Source organism: Rosa rugosa, chromosome 3, assembly GCF_958449725.1.
Source record: "Rosa rugosa chromosome 3, drRosRugo1.1, whole genome shotgun sequence".
Lineage (NCBI taxonomy): Eukaryota > Viridiplantae > Streptophyta > Magnoliopsida > Rosales > Rosaceae > Rosa > Rosa rugosa.
The window spans coordinates 28,265,326-28,288,383 of record NC_084822.1 but is presented as its reverse complement, the minus strand read 5'-3'; the positions used below and the strand labels follow the sequence as shown (position 1 = coordinate 28,288,383).

At 40.5% G+C, this 23,058-nt stretch overlaps 1 protein-coding gene, 1 long non-coding RNA gene and 1 pseudogene across 2 annotated transcripts; 1 reads left to right on the top strand and 2 right to left on the bottom strand.

Annotated features, from left to right (window-relative positions):
* Positions 1-1,014: 1,014 nt before the first annotated feature.
* LOC133736807 (uncharacterized) lies at positions 1,015-1,816 on the top strand. The gene is made up of 3 exons (XR_009859750.1): positions 1,015-1,192; positions 1,345-1,524; positions 1,627-1,816. It is a non-coding gene; the product is annotated as an uncharacterized LOC133736807 (long non-coding RNA).
* A 1,327-nt stretch (positions 1,817-3,143) lies between these two features.
* LOC133741292 (probable S-adenosylmethionine carrier 2, chloroplastic) lies at positions 3,144-9,583 on the bottom strand. The gene is made up of 12 exons (XM_062169229.1): positions 9,442-9,583; positions 9,278-9,367; positions 9,082-9,164; positions 8,883-8,959; positions 7,491-7,581; positions 7,131-7,184; positions 6,942-7,037; positions 6,613-6,702; positions 6,254-6,305; positions 5,082-5,143; positions 4,914-4,994; positions 3,144-3,527 (listed from the first exon to the last, which is right to left on the bottom strand). Exons 1-12 carry the CDS (start codon positions 9,473-9,475, stop codon positions 3,405-3,407), a joined length of 933 nt encoding a protein of 310 aa, XP_062025213.1. The 5' UTR covers positions 9,476-9,583; the 3' UTR covers positions 3,144-3,404.
* A 3,424-nt stretch (positions 9,584-13,007) lies between these two features.
* LOC133737509 (uncharacterized) lies at positions 13,008-14,771 on the bottom strand (annotated as a pseudogene).
* Between the last annotated feature and the right edge of the window lie 8,287 nt (positions 14,772-23,058).

Sequence of the window (23,058 nt, the reverse complement as noted above, 5' to 3'; positions counted from 1 at the left end):
ACATAGAATTGAATCTCAAAAAATACATGCGCTAGATGTTCCAACAAGATGGAATACCACATTTTTAATGCTCGACATAGCTTTAGAGGTAAGGCAACTTTTGATAGGATGGCTGAGGAGGAAGAAAATAAGAACAAAGACTATTTTGATGAAGATAAAGAGGTTAAGGAGGAGGAAGAGACTGAAATACAAGTTCAAAAGAAATAAGCTCAACCAAGAAAAAGAGTTGGGCCACCAGTAAAAGAAAATTGGGATAAAGCTGAAATTTTTGTGACGTTCTTGAGGGTTTTTTACGATTTCACAATGAGAATCAGTGAAACAAAACATCCCACTGCTCATAAAGCTTTTCATGACATTGTAGCAATAGAAGCTGAGATTGATGCACTCTTTGTGCCTCCTAAGATGAGTGATGGAAGTGAAACTGAACAGCTAATGATTGAGATGGCAGTGAAGATGAGAAGTTTAGAAAGTATTTTGGAAGCATTGATGATATGAATCAATTGTTGTTAGTAGCCCTGGTATTCGATCCTACGTTCATGTTGAAAAATATAAGTCACCTATGTTTAACTGAGCTCAATTATGATGCTGCCGAATCAAAGGCCAAGGCCAATGAAGTCTAAGAGCTATTGGTGTCCTTAACTCATCTATATAGATCATCAAGCAATGTCTCTTCAAAGACTAGAAGTTCTAGGAGCAGTAGTGCAACAAGCTGCGTCGTTTCTAGTAGCACAAAAGCAACAACCACATCTTCCAAGTCCAAGTTCAAGTCTAAGAACAAGACCAAAAAAATGTCAGGGAAAATGGCTGAGATGTTAGAAAGTTGGCAAAGAGCCCTCAATAAATCGGACAAAGTTGTTGTTGAGTGAAGTTGACAGGTATCTACTTAATCCAATGGAGAATCCCAAAGATGAAGATTGGTAGCTGCTTGATTGGTGGAAGATAAACGGCTGCAAATATCCAAACCTTGCTCTTGTTGCAAGGGATGTACTTGCAATCCAAGTTAGCATAGTTACATCTGAGTCCTCATTCAATACAGGTGGGAGAATCACTGACCCTTCTAAGAGGTCTTTAACTTCTCAAAGTGTGGAAGCATTAATTTGTTTGCAAAACTAGATCCAAAAATGAGATCAATCTAACATTGAATATTACCCAAGCCTAGAAGAGCTTGAGTTTTATGAAAAAATGGAAAGAGGTACATTTGCTGCTGTTTCAGTGTTTAGTTACTGTTTTTGGTGTTTCACTTTTTATTTCATTGCTGATTGTTTCATTTCTGATTGGTCTTTCACTTGTTGTTTCATTGTTGATTGGTCTTTCACTTGTTTCATTTTTGATTGTTTTATGCAGATGTAGCAAAGGAAAATCAAATGGCTGCAGAAAGTGAAGATGATCCAATAAATGCAACTGGAACCTCAAAGTCTGCAAAAGTCTCCAAAACAAGTGTTGCTGCAACTCCTTCAACAACTGCCGCTGCTGGAACCTCAAAGTCTGCAAAAGTTAGTAAACTACCATAAAGAAAAGCTAAAGGTATATCAAATCAGTGCCTTTTATTATTATTTTTTTGTTTGTTTCTAGTATGTTGCAACGTAAAAGTTGTAATACATTGTGTTTTTAAACTGAATTGTGTAGGGAAAAAAAATTGAAGAGCAACCGCATAGCATTCATGGCAGCATGGAAGTTTCTGATTTAGGATGTTCAGTCCTTTAGTTTGTTTCGTTTTTAATTTGTTGAGATAATGAGACTTGGAGAATTGCTTAGTTGCTTACACAACTATTGGTGAACTTGGTGTTGATATGTTGATGTTGAATTGCTTATTGAGTTATTGCAGAATGGTTTCAAACTTTCAATTTTATACTTTTATTTGCTACCTTGCTGGCTTGCTGCACAGCTCTTGTTTATTGAGTTATTGATGCCTAGATTTGAATCATTTGATGTTGAATTGCTAGTTGAAATGCTATTATGCAGATAGTATTATTTGCAGCCTCGCTACCATTGTAGAATGGTTTTATAACTTTATTTGCAGCCTTGCTACCATTGCAGAATGGTTTTATTTGCAGGTTTTATTCTGTTCTGAAAATGAACCAAAGTAGGCCTAAACAGAAGCAGGTTTTAGTTGTTGTTTGCTGCATTTTTGCCAAATTGCAGCACTGCTGCAACATCTTCCAGGAACCGAAAGCCCGGAGAAACCAGCCCATTTTGTCTAGGTCCGGGTTGAGGCCGGTCCCTGTGTTCTGCACGTGCAAGCCCGGTCCGAACTGCACTCTGCCTGTCCGGTCCCCGTCCCTGTAAATGTAGTGCCGATCTGGGACCGTGCCTAGCCCTATACTTCACTATCCTAAAGATGTTGGGATTCCAAAACGTGATGCTTAATTGAGTTCTTGAATTTCTATTCTTCGCTAGAGGATTATCGATTGGAGAATCTACTGGCCATAACACTCGTGAAGATGTTGTGGAAAACGAGTTGGTCCAAGTCTAACCACCAATGAGGGATACATGAGAACCTACAGCAAATGAAAAGAGGGTTTTGCAGGAGAAGTAGCCACCAAAAACAACCCCCAACATGCTGAACAACTGCAATCCAGAAGGATGCACACTGCTAGAGATGCGACAGTCATCTGTTTAGCCTGAATTTGACTACACAACTCTCGACAGATCAATGTGGTTAAGGCTTCTACAAATGTGGCAGAAGCCTTGAGAGTCCTTCTAACAACCTACAAACCTGAGTTGGAGTGATATGAAGAGAACTAAAAAGTAAAGACCAATCAACATCCAAGTTGATTGTAGCGACCCAAGTTGTTTCCAATCAGCTGCAATCCAAACTCATGCCGGCCAACATCCAAGTCAATGTAGCAACCCAAGTTGTTTCCAATCAGGGTTGCCATACACGGATTCCTCAAATATGCAGAGCCAATGGGTCAAGAGGACTAAGGGGAAGAAGGCCGCACCTAATATCGAGGACGAAGGGAGGCACTAGAAGACTGGCAAAAGAGGTGGCCTAGGAAACCCTAGCTGTTAGGGTACAAACGAAAAGACCCAACACTCTCAAAAACTCATCGCACATGAATCACAAGCTAGAGAAGCAATTTGCGCCACATGACCTGTTTTTCTTTTCTCATAAAAAATAATTAAAAGTAAAACATAAAAACTGAAAAGAAGACAACTAGTTTAATATTTATGTGTAGCACAGAAACAGCTGGGGTACGATACCTAGAATGAAGACCTAACTAGACCATTACAAGGTAACTAGCATTCCAATTCAACGAATTTAAGGAGACAGGATAGTCCTTCAACCACAAGACTGATATCTTCCCTTTCTCTTTATTTGCTGAAGCAAATAACTAGTTCAATATTTATGCGTAGCAGTTCATGTGTTGCAACCTGGTAATCAAAACACAAGTCTACTACATTCAGTAACGCTTGGACTCCTGATCCCTGATGCGCCTCTGCTCAAGTATTTGCTTCGTTCTTTCAAGAACTCCAAAGAAAATTGAACCTCCGATACCTATCCACAGTACTCGTGGCCCAATGCCCTGCAGCAAATGGCAGAAGAGAATCTCATGGAATTGCCGACCATTGACAAAAGAAAAGCTTTGCATTTTCAACATTAACAATTTGCCAAAGCAGATACTGTAGGTTTGATTCTTTCGGCACATGAAACGTTCATTTTATTGGGTGAAAACTTCAATTTTTTTACACCAGTTTTGCTCCACAATAGATAATCAAAGAAACTACTGAGCCAGTTGTGCACACTGCACATATTAGCTTCTTCTGGTTATTCAAATTTTCTCAAGTATCATATGTTTTTAATTCCTCATGTCCACGTACAAAATTGCAAATCTAATTCTCATGTAATTTTTTTGCACTTCCCATACCATCCTCCAAAATAGTATGGAAAGGAAGTGCAGGAGGCTATTTGATTTGTAGTGCATTTCTGGGTTCTAGTGTATGAGAATGATGGGTTAAGTGGTAACATATATCTCATATAATTGATTAATGCAACACGTTGTAAAACTGTGTGCAGTTTTTCCTAGTCATTTTTCACAGTAAATTCCTATAATTGGGAATAATTTGTTCTTCCATCCTGCTATAATGCTTTATGTCCAAAGTGCATAGAAGTGTAGAATACACAAAATTATTGCCCTATTCTAAATCCAAATCAGAGAAAGTTGTCATAAATCCAAATCCAAATTCTACGCCAGATGTATTACTTGAGCAAAATCATTATATTAGCTAGTTTTTCCTTTTGAGACTCAAATACGGCATGAAGGAAATAACTGTTGACAGCATCGCAAGAAAAAATTGTGGATTCACTGGATAAAAATCAAGACATGGTAACTCCTCCGCCACATGCCATGATATGTGCTGTGCATATGATATAAAGAGAAAGTGGGGTGACAGCGTTTTGTTGAGAACTAGAAACCAATGTATGCGAATGAACTGCTAATTGAGAAAACTAAAACAGTGAAGGTGATAGCCATCTAATAAAAAAAAATATACAAATAAAAAAAAAAGAACAAAACAAAAACAAAAACAAAAACAAAGAACACAAAAAACAAAACAAAATGAAACAGCTCAATAAAAGCAAGGACTGTTAAAATAGAGACCTGAGGAAAACCAAATTTCTTACAGACCTATACATGTGTGCTTGATTGTTCAAACTTCAAAGTATATGAGTAACTCTCAGGCGCTAGGTGAATCATGCATATATAATGTGTCCTTTAATGAAAAGCACTTCAATCTACTCTCACTAACTTGTAGGTGCAATAACTGGGGCTATAACTACTCCTCTTGATGTGATAAAAACAAGATTTTAAATCAAGAAACATAAGAAAGAAGAGAACAGAAGCATCCCATTAAAAAAAATATATAAAAAAAAAGAGGCAGACAATTTTTAAGTAGAACAGTAATGAGCAAACCTTCCAGAAAGCAGGACTTCCTTCTTCTCTCATTATGGTCCTAACACAGTCACAAATTCCTTGGTACTGGTTTTCTGATCCCTGCAAAGTTTTAAAGGAAAGAGAAAATGGCAGAAAGGAATTTTTTATAACAGAATTTCCTTAAAAGAAGGAGATGGCACTCAATACCTGAACCATTAATCTTGTTTTTATCACATCAAGAGGAGTAGTTATAGCCCCAGTTATTGCACCTACAAGTTAGTGAGAGTAGATTGAAGTGCTTTTCATTAAAGGACACATTATATATGCATGATTCACCTAGCGCCTGAGAGTTACTCATATACTTTGAAGTTTGAACAATCAAGCACACATGTACAGGTTCAATTCCTAGAGAAAAGCCTTGGTATTCAATAGATTAAAGGAGGCTCACATGTCCAAAAAAATCCATCTGGAAATTGGCAATCATTAAAAGGGAAGCCATTTCTCTGTCAGATTTAGAACTGAAGTGTACCAGCATAGATACTACGTTTTTAGGCTGAACATCCTAAAGTGCAACGAGGCTTTTGCAATAATGTCTTCTTTTATACAAATGATGACTGAAGCTTTATGCTCCACTCCTTAGAGAATACAAGTAACTTATAAAGTACAGACCGCTTGACTTCTTGGAGGGTCGCCCCCAGTGCACTTGTTAGATCGACGGATCCCAACTTGGTCTGTTTCAGTCTAATGTGGAAGCTGTTTAGAACTTTAGATAAACAAATCACCTCACTTCTTGGTCTTTGACCCCCTCAGTCACTATGAACGCCTACCGCATGGCCTTGGACAATATTCAAGCCTTGGGGAATAGAGGAATTCATACTAGCATTGTTTACGTCTCAACAAGTTGACATGCTAAATAAGATCTTGACTAAGAACTTCTCTTTCTTTTACTTTTTAAAATGATTGTTTCTATAATTATAAAAAAGACACCTCAACATTTTCGATCTGGAACCAAGGACAAGTAGTTTTATATTAGTAGCTATCCACATTGACTTTGTAGCCGGTCTAGGTTGTGACTTGTGAAAAATGAGTTCCTAGCAGAGGAACAGACAAAGGTTCAATCAGGGCTACTTCAGAGTATAAAGACACCAGTGCAAGGAGTTGGGCTATATAATACTCAAATTTTGTGTAGATGTTTGTGCCATTAGACAGCCTCACTATGTTTTTAAACTTCAAGATGCATCATGAAAGGGAGGGTCAACATATACAAATAGGTGTACATCGATGTATACATAACCTTCATACATCTCAGATACAACCCGCAGGGTGAAAACAAAAGCACCCAAGCCAAACTCAAAAGTTAGTTGGAATGTTAAAGTTACCAGCAAAAGCACCAATCATAGCAACCTCAGGGTCGTTCAGATCTCTTCGTGCCTACAAGGAAGCCAGAATCAATAATTTTTTGAAGACACACATCCACATATTCCAGTGCAGATCAACTAACAAAATACTATTTTGACAGAGAAAACATGAAGTTGCAGAAAGCTCTTCCAGCAGCTGTCCAAAATATTCTAGTTATGGTTTAATATGATTAACGTTTCCTATGCCATATGGAAAATGGGTGTTTTCTTTTACGTAAGGACAGAGTTTCATTGTTTTGAAACAGTTAGTTCAACATACATGTACCGGTGCAGATTATATCACATTTCAATTAAAAATGATATAATTTATCCTCTCTTACCGCTAGTTTAAACCCTATGTGAAGTTGCTCATAGATGCAAAACTGAACTGCATCAAATGGTAAATCTCGCAATAGGAATGATCCGTACCCCTGCAGTCTCGAAAGAAGATCAAGGCATGAGAACCGGAAACAGTATTAACTTTCACATTCAAAAGACATCTATATGAAAATGAAGAAACACAAGAAAGAAAGTTAGACCTCTATTTCAAAATTAGTAAGCTACTGTTTTTCTCTGAGGAATATTTGCTATATTTTACTAAACTAACCGCAGACCGAAAACTTGACACAGTGGGAGAAATTAACAATGGACAAGGGTGAACGTGATGTACCGCATAAAGACCTTTGAAACCCTCTTTAGCAAGAATAAGGCGAATAGCATCTGGGGCAGAAGCAAATTGCGCAGTTTGCATCCTTTGCTTGACAACCTGGGAATAGATAAAGTGGTAACAAGCAGAAGAAGAAAATAAATAACAGATGGTAATAAAAAAAAAAAAAAAAAAACAAGTCAGATTAACTACCTCTGTTGGCACTCGTACAATAGAAGAAGCAGCACCTCCAATAGCACCTGCAGTCTGATTGATGTCTGAATACCTGTTAAAATAACAATGGCCTGATCTTGTACACTGAAAGTTATACTTTTCCCTACCATTACGCATCACTATTACAATGAGAAGTGGATGTTAAGTGATGCAAGATAGTTCTACTACCAAATTGTCAGTCTACTTGAGCAATTATTATTACTATTATTAGTTTATTACTATAGAAACAAAAAATTAATAATACATGTCTGTGATAGATTAATCTATATTGTAGCTATCTAATAAACCTTCCTCAAACATGATGATACAAAATCATATATGGAAAATTAGGTAACATACCAAATGAGCTAAAGCACTGAGATTTTCTGGGAGTGACTTCAGCAATTTCTGCTTTGTAGGTTCATATACACCAACAAATATAGCAGAAGCCCTGTGAGGAAAAGGAATTCGGTCAACCACATGACACTGAATAAGAGAAGTTCGGCAATTGAAAGAATTTTGATAATGGAAATAACTATGCACTCCTCCTGTATAGAATTGTTCCAAATTAAAATCTAAATGTTCTTCCAGTAGAAAAAGACAGTGATCTGCACTTTCTTCCCCTATTGGGATGCTTGTTTGCTTGAGAAAGTTCATAGATTTAGATTCAATAATGGATATGATTGCTATATCATATGACAAACAAGTGCACAAAATCTTGTGCCTACTCATTTTCATTTTGAATCCTATTCTTGTTAGTGTCCAGAGGATTGAGCACAACTCTTGAGCAAACAATGAAATCAGAGATCTTTGTTGTGTACTAAGCCCAAAAATATAACGGTGAATAATCAAATATCACTTTTTAAGTCAGAAAATAGAATGCGGACAAGTCTAATTGACCTGTCTGCAGGAAGAAAGTTCATAGTGGAAAATGATGTAAAATGAAACAGGAAGAAAAACAAAACTCAAAAAACAAAGACAAGAATGCACCTGGGAAAGAAGGAAAAATCACATAAAAATATCTGTACACAAAGGTTAACAAAGCTTTTGTTTATTTTATTTTATTTATTTTTAGATTATTTTATTGGGTTCTAAAGTAAAACAGTTCATGTCAGAGAAAAGGAAATAGCTGATTTCTGAACTGAAATGAATTACCGGGTTGCATTTGGTACATATATTAATGCATCTAAAGCTTTCTTCATTTACTTGCTCAAAGGCTTGGAAATTAAAATAATTGATGTCAAAGACAAGGAATATAGCTGGTTTTCCCGTGTTGCAGAACTTGATACTAATGCATATAAATCTAGCTTAGTGATCAAAGACTGTTTAAAATAAGTTATCTGAGCATCACACTCAAAATCAATTGGCAATGAGTGGAGTCTTATAAACTCTATTGCAGGTTTGTATGTCTCCAATGTGGGATATTCCCAGCAAACGCCCCCTCACATGTGACGAATTATCCAAGGCATCCACATGGACAGCTTATATTGGGTGACTTGTACCACATGTAGCAGTGAGATAACCTGTTATGATACCAATAAAATAACCTGAACATCACACCAAAACCAGTTGGCATTGAGTGGAGAGGCCCAAATCCTTATAAACTCTTTGGCAATGTTGCATTTCTCCAATATGGAGGGACATTAAAACATCTAAATATGCAAACCTGCATGTACATATATCGTAGATGTAACCCTTTACCTCCTGCCCATTTTTGAATCTTAAGGAAAGGAAAAAAACAAATCTACTTACGGTAAAACACCAGCAAGGTTTCCAGCCAATCCCGAATATAGACCCTTCAACATAATTTTTCCTCCGGCATGAGCAACCTAAAAGTGGATGCAACAGAAAATGGCAACAGCTTAAATAAGCAACCTAATACATCATATGAGGACAGCCCAAATATAATCCAAAACATAATCAATCCAGATGATCCATATATAGTACATGCCTGCAATCGAGTTTTTATCGTGTCAATTGGGTATAATGCAGCTTCCACAACAACACCAGCAGCACCACCAGCTATGACACTATCTGCAACACCCATAACCAAACCAAACCAAACATGTTGATTAATCTTTTCCTTGTGATTACAACATCTTCCAAAAACTAAAAAAAAAAAAAAGTCTTCCAATAATAATACGTACCGCAGAAAACACCCAAGAAATCGAATGGCGTGCCACTGACTATTGCCAGAGAGTCATTTGGCTCCTTACTCATTTTGCAGGTTATCACATCTGCAATGGTTAAGACGATCAAGTTCGGTGATTGACAGGGGCAAATACAACATCAAAAGATTAAGAAAAGTTACCCGGTGGATGTGCGTCACAAGATTTCGCTTGCATTGCCGGTGCGCGATTTTGAATTCCTTCTCAGGTTTCGAGCTACTGTGTCTCTTCCAAAATAAACATGACTCCGTGTTTGCTCACTCTTTCCCGAGTGTGTTTTATTTTGTACGTCGCTCAACGAGGATATTTTAATCACTCACGTTTTAAATATATTATTTTAGTCATTCAAGTTTAATTCCATTGTTCACTTTAGTTATTTTATTATTTTTGCGTTAATTTTTTTTGTCACAATATCAAGAATATTTTGGTACAGAAGTAAATTCTCAACTTTCTTTATCTCGCTCTACTCTCTCCCCAAAAAGACGCGCCAGGATTTTCTCCATTTTGTCTCGTGCTCGTCCGGCGGCACGTCTCTGCGGCGTTGTCGTCGGACGGGTGGTCTTGTCTCGCCGTCCCTCTTCATCGTGCGAGTATGTTTGCTGTTAGAAGTCTAGTGGCATGGGTGTTGACGGCGACTAGCGGTAAGCGGCGGTGGTCCGTTTGGTGGCGGAGTCGGGTTGATCCCGTTGGGGTTACTGATTCTGACATGATCGGAGTGGTAATGGATGATGGTTGGGTCTGGTTGGATTGGGAGGCGCGGGGTGGTGGTGCAGCGACGAAAGGGTCGTGTTCCTGGTTCCTTTTGTTTGGTGGATGGTTGAGCACGCGATCCAGGTTTTACTTGGATGGCAACAGAGGGGTTGATAGGTGGAGATCGTGGTGGGTGGGGCGTCGCTGGTGCGGTGACGGAGATTGTCCATCAAGGGCGGCGGTGGGATGGTGGCGGTGCGACTGGATCGGGTTTGCCATGGTGGCGGGCTTGGCTGTTACTAGTGCTTTAGGGTTTGATTTTATTTTAATGTTTTTATTTTGTTGGTAATAAGACACTACAGGTTGTGGCAGGGACAATCTTCTCTTCCGCCTTCTAGTGGGACGTTCCTATCTGGTTTTGGGTCAGCGAAAATGTCTGGCTGTGCACAGACGAGTATTATTGGCCTTCTAGTGGGTCGTTCCTGTCTGGTTTTGGGTCGGAGGCGATGGCGGTTTGGAGCAATTATGGGTTGTCGATGGTGTTGACAATAGGGTGGTGACGATTTTGGGTTTACTTTAGTCCCAGGTCTGAATGTCCGGCAGTCCTTTTGGTCGGGTTTAGGTCACAACGAGTGTTGGCTTGGTCGATCAAAGCTAGTCAGGTGGACTCTGGGTGGCGAGTTAGTGTCGACACAAGTGAGTTGTCTAGTTTCAGTGTTCTTCTTGGCTAGATGAGAGGTGAGATATAATTAGATTTGGAAGCCTCTAGGGCATCCACAATTTACATAAGGCTCTTGAGGCCTCCGGAGGAACCCTGTTTCTCCAAGTAGAATTCAATCCATCATGATGCCCCAAATTTGTTATGGCATCTGCTACAAAATTCGCTTCCCTATAAATATGTTTGAAGCTCACCGATCTAAAGCAAGTAGTGCTAGCATGGATGTCATGAAGAATTTTAAGCAACCTCCAGGGAGGTTGAATGCGCCTGTTGACTGCGTCAATGACCAACTTAGAGTCTCCTTCAACTTCAATTGTTATGTACCATTGGTCACGAGCACAGAGTAGTCCATCTCTCAGAGCAATGGCCTCCATTACCGGTACAGTGGTGATACCGACATTTTTTGTAGCTGCAATCAGGGTTTGCCTTGGTTGTCCCGGATTACGAAACCACCAGCTGCAGAGGTTCTGGTCACAGATCAGTCAAAGTTTAACTTAACACAATGAGCAGGCGGAGAGGTCCACTTAATAGTGGTTGGTTGGAGTTGAGTTAAATTCCTCTCTGCACGCCCGTTAGGATTGGATACACTATGAAGAATAGCAGCAGAAGCCGCCACCACAGATCGTGGGTTTATTTAGACATTTCTGAAGATTGTGTCATTCCTTGCTTTCCATATTTGCCAGCAAATTGTAATTAATTTCTCAAGGGTTTGACTATCAAAGGAATCAGAAAACACAAGTTCATGAAAGACCTTTAAATAACCATCATTCCAATTCAGAGAGGAAGACAAACTTGCCAATCTCCAAACTTTCGTAGCAAAGTTGCAGTTTCCGAAGAGATGATCTGCTGTTTCATTGTCAGTATTACATAAAGGGCAAGAGTTATCCTGTATTACACCAAACCAAGTAAACATTTTTATTTTAGGTGGAACATTGAGCTTCCACATTTTTGTTAAGAGGGTGATTTGGCTATGTTTTTCCTTGTGATTAAGCTGAAGCCATGCAGCTGATTTAATGGTGAAAAGCCCAGTTGAGGAAGGTCCCCAAACGAACTCATCTTCTTGTTCAGAAATAGGGATAGGGACTCCTGCTATTTGTTTCACAATATGTTGTTCTAGTAGTTGAGACAGTTTACCTTTGTTCCAAGTTTTGTTGCTCATGTAGTCCTCCACTGTTTCGTTCCAATTGATGAGGTGCTTCTGATCCTCCTTAACATAAATGTGCAACGGATGATCAAAAACCTAGTTGAAAGTCCAAAAATTTATCACTTTGCCATTCCCTAGTATCCATCTTATTCTTTTCATAATGAGATCTCGAGCATCTAAGACCCCTTTCCAAGCAAACAAGTAGGATTGCTTCTTTCTTGCCTGAAAGAAGGATGTGCTCCTTAATTAAGTACTTTTGTCTCATGATCTGCGCCCACCAATTATCTTTGTCAGTTATGATTTTCCAGCCTAATTTAGCGAGAGCTGCATTATTAAAGTAAGCAGAGGGTCTTATGCCCAAACCCCCCAAAGACTTTGGTTGACATATTTGTTCCCAAGCTACTGGTGGACACCTCGTATCCGAGCCCCAGAAGAAAGATCTGGCCTGTTTGTCTATATTATCTGTTACCTTCTTTGAACACTTGAAGCATGACATGGTGTGGTTAGGCATACCTGCAAGATTTGACTTGAGTAAAGTAAGTCTACCAGCTCGTGAAAGGGTTCCTTTCTTCCATCCAGCTAATTTTTGGGAAATTCTCAGTAATAACTCGTTAGAGTTAATAGAATCTTTCCAAAAAATTACATTGTGTATGCCAAGGTACTTACCAATAGTGGTTTTCTGCTTAATATTCATGATATTTACCATTTCATTTCGGAGAGAGCTTGGGACATTTTTTGAAAATAAAGTGAAGATTTTTGAAAGTTGATTTTCTAACCTGAGGCTTCAGAGAAACTTATTATGACCTTTGTTATGTTCCTGGCTCCTTTCTTTGTAGCTTTAGCAAAAAGAAGACAGTCATCTGCAAACATCAAGTTAGAAATCCTGGTACCACAAGGAGATGATAGTAGCCCTACTTGAGACTTATGGTTTATAGATAAATTGTTCATGTGTCGTATAAAAGGCTCCATTGCTAGTATGAATATGTAAGGGGATAGGGGGTCTCCCTGTCTAATGCCTCTTGATGGCTGGAACCAACCTGCTGGTCTTCCATTAACTAAGACTAAAAAGGAAGCAGTGGATATGCAATTCATGATCATGTTAATCCAACTATCATGGAAGCGAAAATTTTTGAGGCACTGTGTAACATAAGACTAGTTTAGTAGATCATAGGCTTTTCCAAGTCCAGTTTTGCTCCCATGGCACCTGTTCTACCGTTCTTTCTCTGGAAATCAGAGAAGATTTCATGTGCAATGAGGATGTTGTCCTGAATTGCTCTTCCAGGAGCAAAAGCTCCCTGGTTTCTGGATTAGTCTATGTATGATGATTTTAGTGATAATTTTGTAGGACACATTGCAAAGGCTTATGGGTCTGAAGTCAGTCACCTTTTCAGGATTGTCAATCTTAGGTATCAAGGCAATATTAGTGTGGTTTAAGAGATTTAGAGGAACAATATTGGAAAAGCAAGCTTTAATCATAGGGATAAGTGTAGTTCTAACCTCATTCCAGCAGTTTTGGAAGAAGGCAGCATGTAGTCCATCAGGTCCCGGTGCTTTATAAGCACCTATTCCCATGACTACTTCAAATATTTCTTCCTCAGTGACCTGCTTTAAGAGCATATCATTATCCTCATTGGTAATACAAGGTTGAATAATGGAAGTGAACTGATCAATAGAATTTGACTAGGGGTAATATCAATAGTAAAACGTTTTTTAAAATCCTGAATCAGCAAATTTTCAATGTCCTGGTGTGTTGAAACCCAGGTTCCATCATTCCTTTTCAATTTGGTGATATAGTTCTTTTTCCTTCTGATGTTGGCTTGAGCTTGGAAAAAGTTTGTGTTTCTGTCTCCCAAGCTAAGCCAATTGGCCCAGGCTTTTTGGAACCAGAAGAGTTCCTCATCTTGGTAGCATTGCACAAGTGTCGTTCTCAGCTGGTGATCTTTTTCCTGCAAAAACATACTATCAGGTGAGACCATAAGTTTCTGTTGGATAATACTGCTTTCATTATTTAAGTCAGTAATCTTCTTAAAGATATTCCCATTAACATTTTTATTCCAAACTTTTGTTTTACTGATAAATTGATTGCACACAGCAAAATAATTAAGAAAAGGGTTAGTTTCTAGGGTTTGTTTCCAAAGTCCATCTACTAGAGGTTTAAAATCTTTGTGGGAGAGCCACATGGCTTCGAATTTGAAGCCTCTGCCATTTTGCTAGACCTTATGCTTTAGTGTTAAGCAGATTGGTCTATGGTCTGAACCAATTATTGGTAAATTTTCTAGACTAAGATCAGGGAAAGTATTCAGGAGAGCTGCGTTAGCACAAGCTCTATCTAGCCTTTCAAAGATGAGAGTCTCATCTTTGTGGTTATTCGTCCAGGTATAAGGAATCCCAGAAGCATCAATAGAGAGGAGGTTTGCTTGGTTCAAAAAATTAAGAAAATTGATCATATATCTAGTCACATCTTGGTTGCCACCAAGGTTTTTAGAGGTATTCATGATGATATTGAAATCACCAATCAGAATCCATTTTTCATTGTCTAGTGGACTGAGTCCGATAATTTCCTCCCATAACTGGGATTGTTTTTCTTTTTGGGGATAAGCATAAATGAAAGTAGTATACCAGTAGTCATTTGTTATAGGATATGTAATCATGCAGTGAATATATCTATCATGATGCTGAATAATATCTATCTTAGCCATTCTGGTTTTCCACATGATAAGCATACCACCACATTGACCATTAGCAGACACAACAAAGTAATCATCAAAAGGCATCTTCTTCAATTTATTTAGGATAGTACTGGATGTTCTAGTATCCATGATAAAGAAAACATTCGGGTCTAGAGAAGAAGCATAAAAGAGGGATTGTGCTACAAAACCCGACCAAGCAATCCCTCTGCTATTCCAGCTTACTAACTTCATGGTTTCTGGATTTTAGGAGAAGAGGTGTTGTCCTCCCCATCAGCTTCACCAGTATCAGCCATGCTTTGATCATCATTCTCTTCTCGATTGTGCTTCTTGGAGCCAGAGCTCATTGCCGAGCTTTCCGCCTTAGCAAACAAGGCCCTCTTTCCATTGATCATCTTGATCTCATATTCATTCATGATGTCATCTTCCTCAAAGCCAGATGCCCTAGCATCATTAAAATTTTCAAACTGCACATTTGGCAACCCAAAATTAGCATTATAAAAAGCAACTGCATCCTTAGGTGAGTATAACTCCTCTGTCAAATGGTCATAACGAGTAGGAGTATTATATAGTTTGGCAATTTCAGGGATAAAAGAATAAGATAAGACAGAGCTAAGAGAGGTAGAACCGCTCACCACCTCCTCACTTGAGGATGAGCTTCTAGCAGCCCCAGCAGACCTCTGTTTTCCCTGAGCTTTGAAAAAACTATCAGTTTCCTTGTCACCAATCACAATAGTTCCTTGCCCTTTGGTAGCATCCTTGAAGCTTATCCCCGGCTTGATAAGAGCTTGCCAAGTAGCTTTCTTAGGTGCCATCACCTCCTTGCCCTTTCGAGTATGGACCTTAAACTTCTCCTTACCCTTATCAGCAACATTATCACTTGTTTCAGTATCAGCAGGTTTACTCACGCTATGGTTCCTTATTCTCACCGGAGTCCAACCAGGAGATGGTGGGTTGGGGTTGGCCTTGGGGCCATCAGCTTCATCAAGACCAGCATCAATCTTTGCCGGTTGTGGGAAATAGATCATTACTTTCTCTGTTGCCAAGTTTCTCGTTTCCGAGTCAACCTCCATTCCTTCAGGCTCAACATCCTGATCCCCTTTGTTAATGTTAGAAATCGAAGGCTCTAATTTAACGTTTAGAGAGAGAAGAGAGAGAGAGTGAAGACACGATATATAATGGTTCGTTTCCCGCTAAGGTGGGAAACTACGTCCACTTGAAGCTTTTACTATGTGTCGGGCCCTGAGGCTCAACAAGATTACAAGAGTTGTAATGGGATGTAGAGTAAGTGGGAAGGAGTCTCCTTTTATAGGGGAGGGAGGCTCCTTCCTTTACATGTTTTCCAATGTGGGACAAGAAACCTCTATTCTAGTGTAGAAAGCTTATCATGGAGGCATTTTGGCAAGGTCGGAAAGGTGGCTTCCCGGTAAGCTCTTGGGCACTTCCGACCATCATGGCGTAGCTTGGACGTCGGGCTACAGGATGTATATCGTCGTTGGGTCCCACCATGGCTTGTGGGCCCCCCACGAGGGTATTGTTTATGCTTGGTGACATAGATATTAGCCTTGTTAGTAAAGGTATCTACAAGTCCCCGAAGTCCCCAAGTGAGAGGAGCTTCTTGGTTGGGGATTTATAAACACGATGTCATTAAGCATAAACAATGTCCGAGAGGCGCCTAGCCCTTACAAGTCCCCGAACTCCGTAAGCAAGAAGGGACTCGTTAACCTTCATAATAAAGACAAGAAAAATGCGCATATGTAGAATGCTTGTTGTATTGGGCAACGTACGTGAGTTGCATTGATATGCATTGGCATATCTGAATGTATGAGATGCACGATACATGTTGATGTATATATGTGAATGGCGCCGAGTATGATCAGTTTATGACATATGAGCTCGAGAATGCACATGATTTTGTAAGCATAGTAAGAATGAGCATATGAAGTGAATATGATGCGTAAAATGCGTGGTGTGCGTAAGAAAACGAACGAGGTTGAGTTGACGAGGTTACACCCGTGAGGCGTAAGTTGCACGAATGCCGTGAATGCGAGAGTTTGTAACTCAAATGTGAACGTTTATGTTAGTTTGGTTTCCGCTCGTATTAATGGAACGCGAAACGAATTCGATTTGTGGCAAATGACAAATGGTAGAAGAATTCAATGTTCCATTAACGTGCATTATGCCGAGGAGACGCGAGTGTAAAGCTCGGGAATGTCGGGAAGGCAAGCGCGTGGAAACTCGGGGATGCCGAGAAGGCAAGAGCGTTAGAGCTCGGGGATGCCGTGAGGCATTAACGGGTAACTCGAAGGTGATGCCTTGAGGCATGAGCATAACCGTTGCTAATTATTCTGGGTCGTATGTACAAGTCCCCGAAGTCCCCAGTCAAGGAGGATTTTCTTGCAAGGTTGATACCAAAGCGTAGCTTTGTGCCGTATATCGAGCATAATGAGTGCGAGTGCGTCGTCCATCTATAATTTTGTTGGAGCGAACGCTTTTGCCATTTCGGGTGGGCCCCTGCTAGGCCCTCCGAGGAGTCCCCAACTCCTGGTTATAGATCTCCGTATGGTCGGAAAATTGTTTGATGAGGGGAGCTGCGTTTGAGCAGTGGGCATTAGGTGGCGAACCTAATCTTTCATACCCAAGCGTCGGGGGTTAACTGCCGGATCAATGGCTGCCATGGGCTGTGTTAACCGGTCCCTTTACTCTTTCCCGGATGAGAAAATCTTGACTGCAATGCCGCGTAGCGGTCATTGTCACTGTGAGGCGTTGCCTTACCGCTTGGCGGTTGGTCGTAGACCACAGACTCGTGAAGTCTAAACCTGTTTTAGGTATTTTTCCCGTAGGGAGAGTTTGACAAAGTATGGTGCCCGGAGGCTAGACAATATGTTTACATATAGCGTACATGTAAATCTTGCTAATTCTATGGAGGACAATAAATGAGCATAGCAAGTAATATATGCGGATCTTATGACCATGTAACGTGCATAATTTAGATAGTTGCAAGTGTAATGGGTGTCCATATAAAATTTTTTGGAGTAGCTCCCGGTGAATAGTATGAAGCATTGTGAACTTGGGGCTTAACTAAAGCATGTTGGATATGTTCGAGCGAGTTGGGTTGTGTTCGAGCAAGTTGGGTGTAATTGAGCGGGTAGGTGCTATGTGAGCATGCGGGGCTTGGCCCAAGCAAGTCATGGCCGTGCTCGATACCCAAGCGAGTCGTAACCCAAGCAAGTCGTAATCCGAACAAGTTTAACTAAGTCATAAGTGTCACAACGTTTCAAGCATGGCATAGTTTATTTAAGTGAGTGTCACATTAAATTAATTTAAGCATGATATGTGTATAGCATGTACTTGTAGTAAAGTGGCTAATAACATTTTTGTATTGTTGTGAACATGCTTAGGTTCTTTGACATATAAAGCATGGCGATAATGTGTAGGCATAGTAGGTGTGCTACTAAAATATATAACATGTGTTATAAGCATGCTTCAAAAGTCATCAAAAGCATGTAAATGCATGTCAATAGCTCTAATTGCAAGAGCATAAAGAATGAGGTATTGTTACTTATCTTATGCTGATTTGGAGTAGACATGTTGGAATTGGAATCAACAGAAGTACCAAATCATGTTGGAGTTGTCCAAGCATGACGCTCCATTGCTACGGTGAAGCACCTTAGTAAAAGGATGATGATTTCGTTAATCGGAGAGGTGATAGGTGATTATGTCTCCTTCAAACAAAATAGGTGATTAGTACATGAGTATGTAAAACCAACACTAGTATCTTGCATATGTACTTCGATAAGATTTTAAGCAAAGTGTATAAGCGATATAGTGGTTGACAATAAATGACATGCTTCTAATCATGAATTTCGATTTTAGCAATGAAAGTAAGTCATCATGTGTATAGTAGGCGCTGGAGCCTTTATAAACATATATCAATATAAACATTGAACTACAATGACTGAATTGGGTTTGGACCAAAAGTCGTGGCTATTTTGAATGTGCAATTCTAATGCCGAGAAGCATATATGAAACAAGGTACTCAAGCATATTATATGTCCATGTTGGTTGTTGATAAATTCTACTCGATCAAGAACTGGGCATGTTATATATGCATGGCACAACAGCATAGAGTTAGTGTGCATGTTAATTGAAAGTTTGAAACGTAGCTACTCAAATAAGACCTATGCATTTCTTATTTGATATATGTGCATGTTGTTTTGATGAGTACTTGTCGAAAAGCTAATATAGATGGCGCATGCGACCAAATACCAGTAGAGTTTTTATACATGCATTAAAGATTATGTACAAAGCGACTACCTATGTGTGACGAACATGTACAAATGTATCATAGACAGTGCAATTGGATGCATGTGTTAATTAATATATAAGCATGTGGGCCTGTGGGGGTCTGTTAATAACCTTCTGATTGACTAAGTCACAATAGTTGGTATGTAGTATGTACATGAGGTGTCTAATTGAGGGCTCATGTGTATGCATAGAGTTAATGTGTTGGACACGTGCAGTAAAACTATGTACAAAGAGCATGTATGTGTGCATGGGCCAACACATGTATAAGCATAGGCACTTGACATATAGCATACTAGGCCATTAATTGTATGATCAAGCAGGCATTTGAACGATTGTTCAGTAATATGAGCGGGAATTCTGAAAACTTAGCTTTTGGTGGAGCAACAAGATGCGCATGTCAATCCGATAGTTGCAAGTTGCCATGGCCGGATCAAATACAAAGGTGAGATAGAAGCTCGGTTGCGGTGATTCGTCAAAGAAGTGTTTGCACCAGTCAGCAAGACTTGACAGAGTGGTTTGCAAGACTTGAATAAGAGAGGTGAGTTGACGAGCTAACATGATGAGAGGATGATAGTGAGTACCCCGTCGAGTTCAGTTGACGGTGGTGAATCTGTCAAGTTCAGTTGGCGGATGCGACCCCGAAAGTTGATGGTGACAAACCCGTCAAGTTCAGTTGGCGGAGGCAACCCCGACAAGCTCAGTTGGCGGATGCGACCCCGAAAGTTGATGGTGACAAACCCGTCAAGTTCAGTTGGTGAAGGCAACCCCGACAAGCTCAGTTGGCGGATGCGACCCAGAAAGTTGATGGTGACAAACCCGTCAAGTTCAGTTAGCGGTGGTGAGTCTCGTGGATGAGTTGAAGCTTGGCGGAGTCGATTGGCGGATGCTCTTGGCGGAGCTCTGCCTAGCGGTTGGCAAGGCTTTGCTCAGCAGCGGTTGGCGGAGCTTCAAACTTTGGCGGTTGCTGCATAGTAGTTGGCGGAGCTCCAAAGTTTGGCGGTGTTGCTGCAATTAGGCGGCTTGAGCAAATGTGCAATCACCAATGCTTGAAGTTGATGACTTGACGCTAACATCAGTGAAGGAGTTTTGAGGAGGATTGATCACCAATGTTTGACGGGCCATGCCAGCTTGACGGACCGATACTTGAAGAAGATGAATGATTGACACTTGACGGACTGATGTTTGGAATTGACTGCTATTAGGGGCTTGGCGCCCTTGACGTGGGTGTTGCTGTTAGGCGTTTGGCGCCATAGTGATCGTGGCTAGCGCTTGGAGCGGCTGTGATTTTCTGCTGGCGCTTGGCCCTAATGATCGATCAAAAGTCTTGGCGGCTAGATGCAACGATAAGAAGTCTGGGTGCAACAACAAAAGAAGAAGAAAGCAGAGTGCCCAAACTAGATCTCTGGGTGTCCAGAGTAAGTTGGCACCCGAATTTTTTTATTTTTTTGAATATAAGTAGCATTTAAGCAAAGTGTTGGATCTATGTGTGCATACTTTGACCGCATGTGCCTCTTTAAATTTTAATTTAGTAGAGAAACATATAAGGCTATGTTCAAAAATACTGTGACCTATATAGGCTTGTGAAAGTGTGACCTTCTCATTAAAGGTACAAAACTAGTAGTTTTCCTTGCTGGATGAACAAGTTATATGCCTGGTTTCCATCCGAATTGCACAAATGGAAGGAATATATAGGCATTACAAGTTTTGGTGGACAATGAGCTATAGCAATTATGAAAATAACATGCTCCAATAATTCCCAGATAACGTGGCATGTCCAGATTAATTGGAAAACCAAGACATGCAAATTACTATCCATCTTGATGATTTCATGAGCACAGAGAAGCTAATCATACTTTTGTGAGCTGCCAAAGATATTTTGAATGTCGTATGTGGTCTTGGTGATGAATATTAGCCATGTGCTTTAGTTGTGCAGTGGGTCATGTATAGTAGCTAGAGGGATGTGTGTTGTAGGTGCAAACAAGTTTATTCATGTCATTGATACGTGGCCTCAATTTAGTATAGCAGGTAGCATAACTGATCATGCATATATAGTTAAAACATGGTAAGTGTCTGGGGTTGTACTGTCGTTTGCAACCCCCTATATATATATATATATATATATATATATAGTGTTGGTTTGTGCTCGGGAAATAGGAATGAAAACCGCAGAGTATGGCCTAACTGTAAACAGAGTATATATATGAAGGAAAATGCTTATCTCATTTGTGATAATTAACGATGATTGAAGAAGACGGGGTGTTAGGCAGCTGATTATGATTGAAGCTGCAATTCATGCCTTGATGGTGTACTGATCAATTTCTGGGTTCGAAGAGTGTTTGGTTTCTGGGTGTTCATCAGTCACTACAATTGATGCTGCCTCTAGGTGTTGATCCATCAAGTTTTGCACAAGACTTGGAGCTTGTGAAGCCTGGCGGTGCAACAAGGAAGGCTGCATCATGGTGCTTGGCGGTGTGATACATGACGGAATGATGCTTGACGGGCCAAGCTTGACCGAACGAATCCTTGACGGAAAATGCTTGACGGACGAATCCTTGGCGGACTGAATCCAAGGCTTGACGACCTCATCAAGTTCAGTTGACGGTGACGAACCGGTCATGCTAAGTTGGCGGATGCGACCCCGACAAGCTCGGCGACTCCGTCAAGTTCAGTTGACGGTGACGAGCCTCAAGGTGGAGTTGAAGCTTGGCGGATCAATCCTTGAACTCTAAAGCTTGATGCTGGTGTCTGATGGTGGTGTTTAGCGGTTAAAAGCTGCTCTTTGGAGGTTGACGGTCAACAAGCTGCGACGGAAGCTGTTGCTTAGCGGTTGAGGGTGTTGTTTGGCGAATGGTGCTTGGCTGCCTACTACTTGTTGGCGGTGACGGGCCGGGATAGCTAATTCAAGGAGCTTGTCCTCCGTTAAGGAGCTCCGCCAAGAAACCCTGTCAAGAAGCTTCATCAAGACTCTCCGTCATAAAGCTAGTGATCGTCATGTCTGCTCGTCAAGGCTTGAGGGACTCGGCGAAGCTTGAGGTGTATAATTGCTTGATGATCTTACTATGTTTGCTGCTGATCTCAAGGAGCTTGGCGGTCGTCAACAATCTCACTATGTTTGCTGCTGATCTCAAGGTGTATAATTCCGTCAAGTTGTATTTGATGAAAGGGACGAAACTTGAAGACTTGGACTTGGCGGTGCAAGACTTGGAGCCTGTGGTTTTGTGTTATTGCTGCAAAGGAGCAATAAAATGGAAGTTGAGGCGATGAGGCTCCGCCAAAAGAGTGGGTGCCCACAGTAAATTAACAAATGCTCTCTGTTTTTTTTTTTAGTTGGTGTTGACCAGCCCTCATGGATTGGCGTTGACCATCCTAAGTTTGTGTTGACTTTATTTTTGACTTGAAACTTTGCAAGCACTGGGAACAAGTTTATGTTGAATTTTTATGTTTACCGCCAAGTAGTGCACAAGTTGCTACCAAGAAGTGATTGGGCACAAGTTGCCGCTAAGAAGTTTGATAAAAAATTGGGCACCAGTTGTCGGGAAGAAGATTGATCAAAGTTGACCCTTGCACTGGGAGTTAATGATCATCTAAGATTGAGTGATGATTAAAGAAAAATGAGTGCTTACCGAGCGACAGATTAGATAACTCAAAGAAGAAGAGAAAAAAATTCTTTGAGCTCCGTTAAGCTGACTTAACGCACGGTAAGTGACGAAGCCATTGTATCGGCTTCTCACAGACGGCGTCAATGTTAATATTAGAAACCGAAGGCTCTAATTTAACATTTAGAGAGAGAAGAGAGAGAGAGTGAAGACACGATATATAGTGGTTTGTTTCCCGCTAAGGCGGAAAACTACGTCCACTTGAAGCTTTTACTATGTGTCGGGCCCTGAGGCTCAACAAGATTACAAGAGTTGTAATGGGATGTAGAGTAAGTGGGAAGGAGTCTCCTTTTATAGGGGAGGGAGGCTCCTTCCTTTACATGTTTTCCAATGTGGGACAAGAAACCTCTATTCTAGTGTAGAAAGCTTATCATGGAGGCATGCATTTTGGCAAGGCCGGAAAGGTGGCTTCCCGGTAAGCTCTTGGGCACTTCCGACCATCATGGCGTAGCTTGGACGTCGGGCTACAGGATGCATATCGTTGTTGGGTCCCACCATGGCTTGTCGGCCCCCCACGAGGTTGTTGTTTATGCTTAGTAACATAGATATTAGCCTTG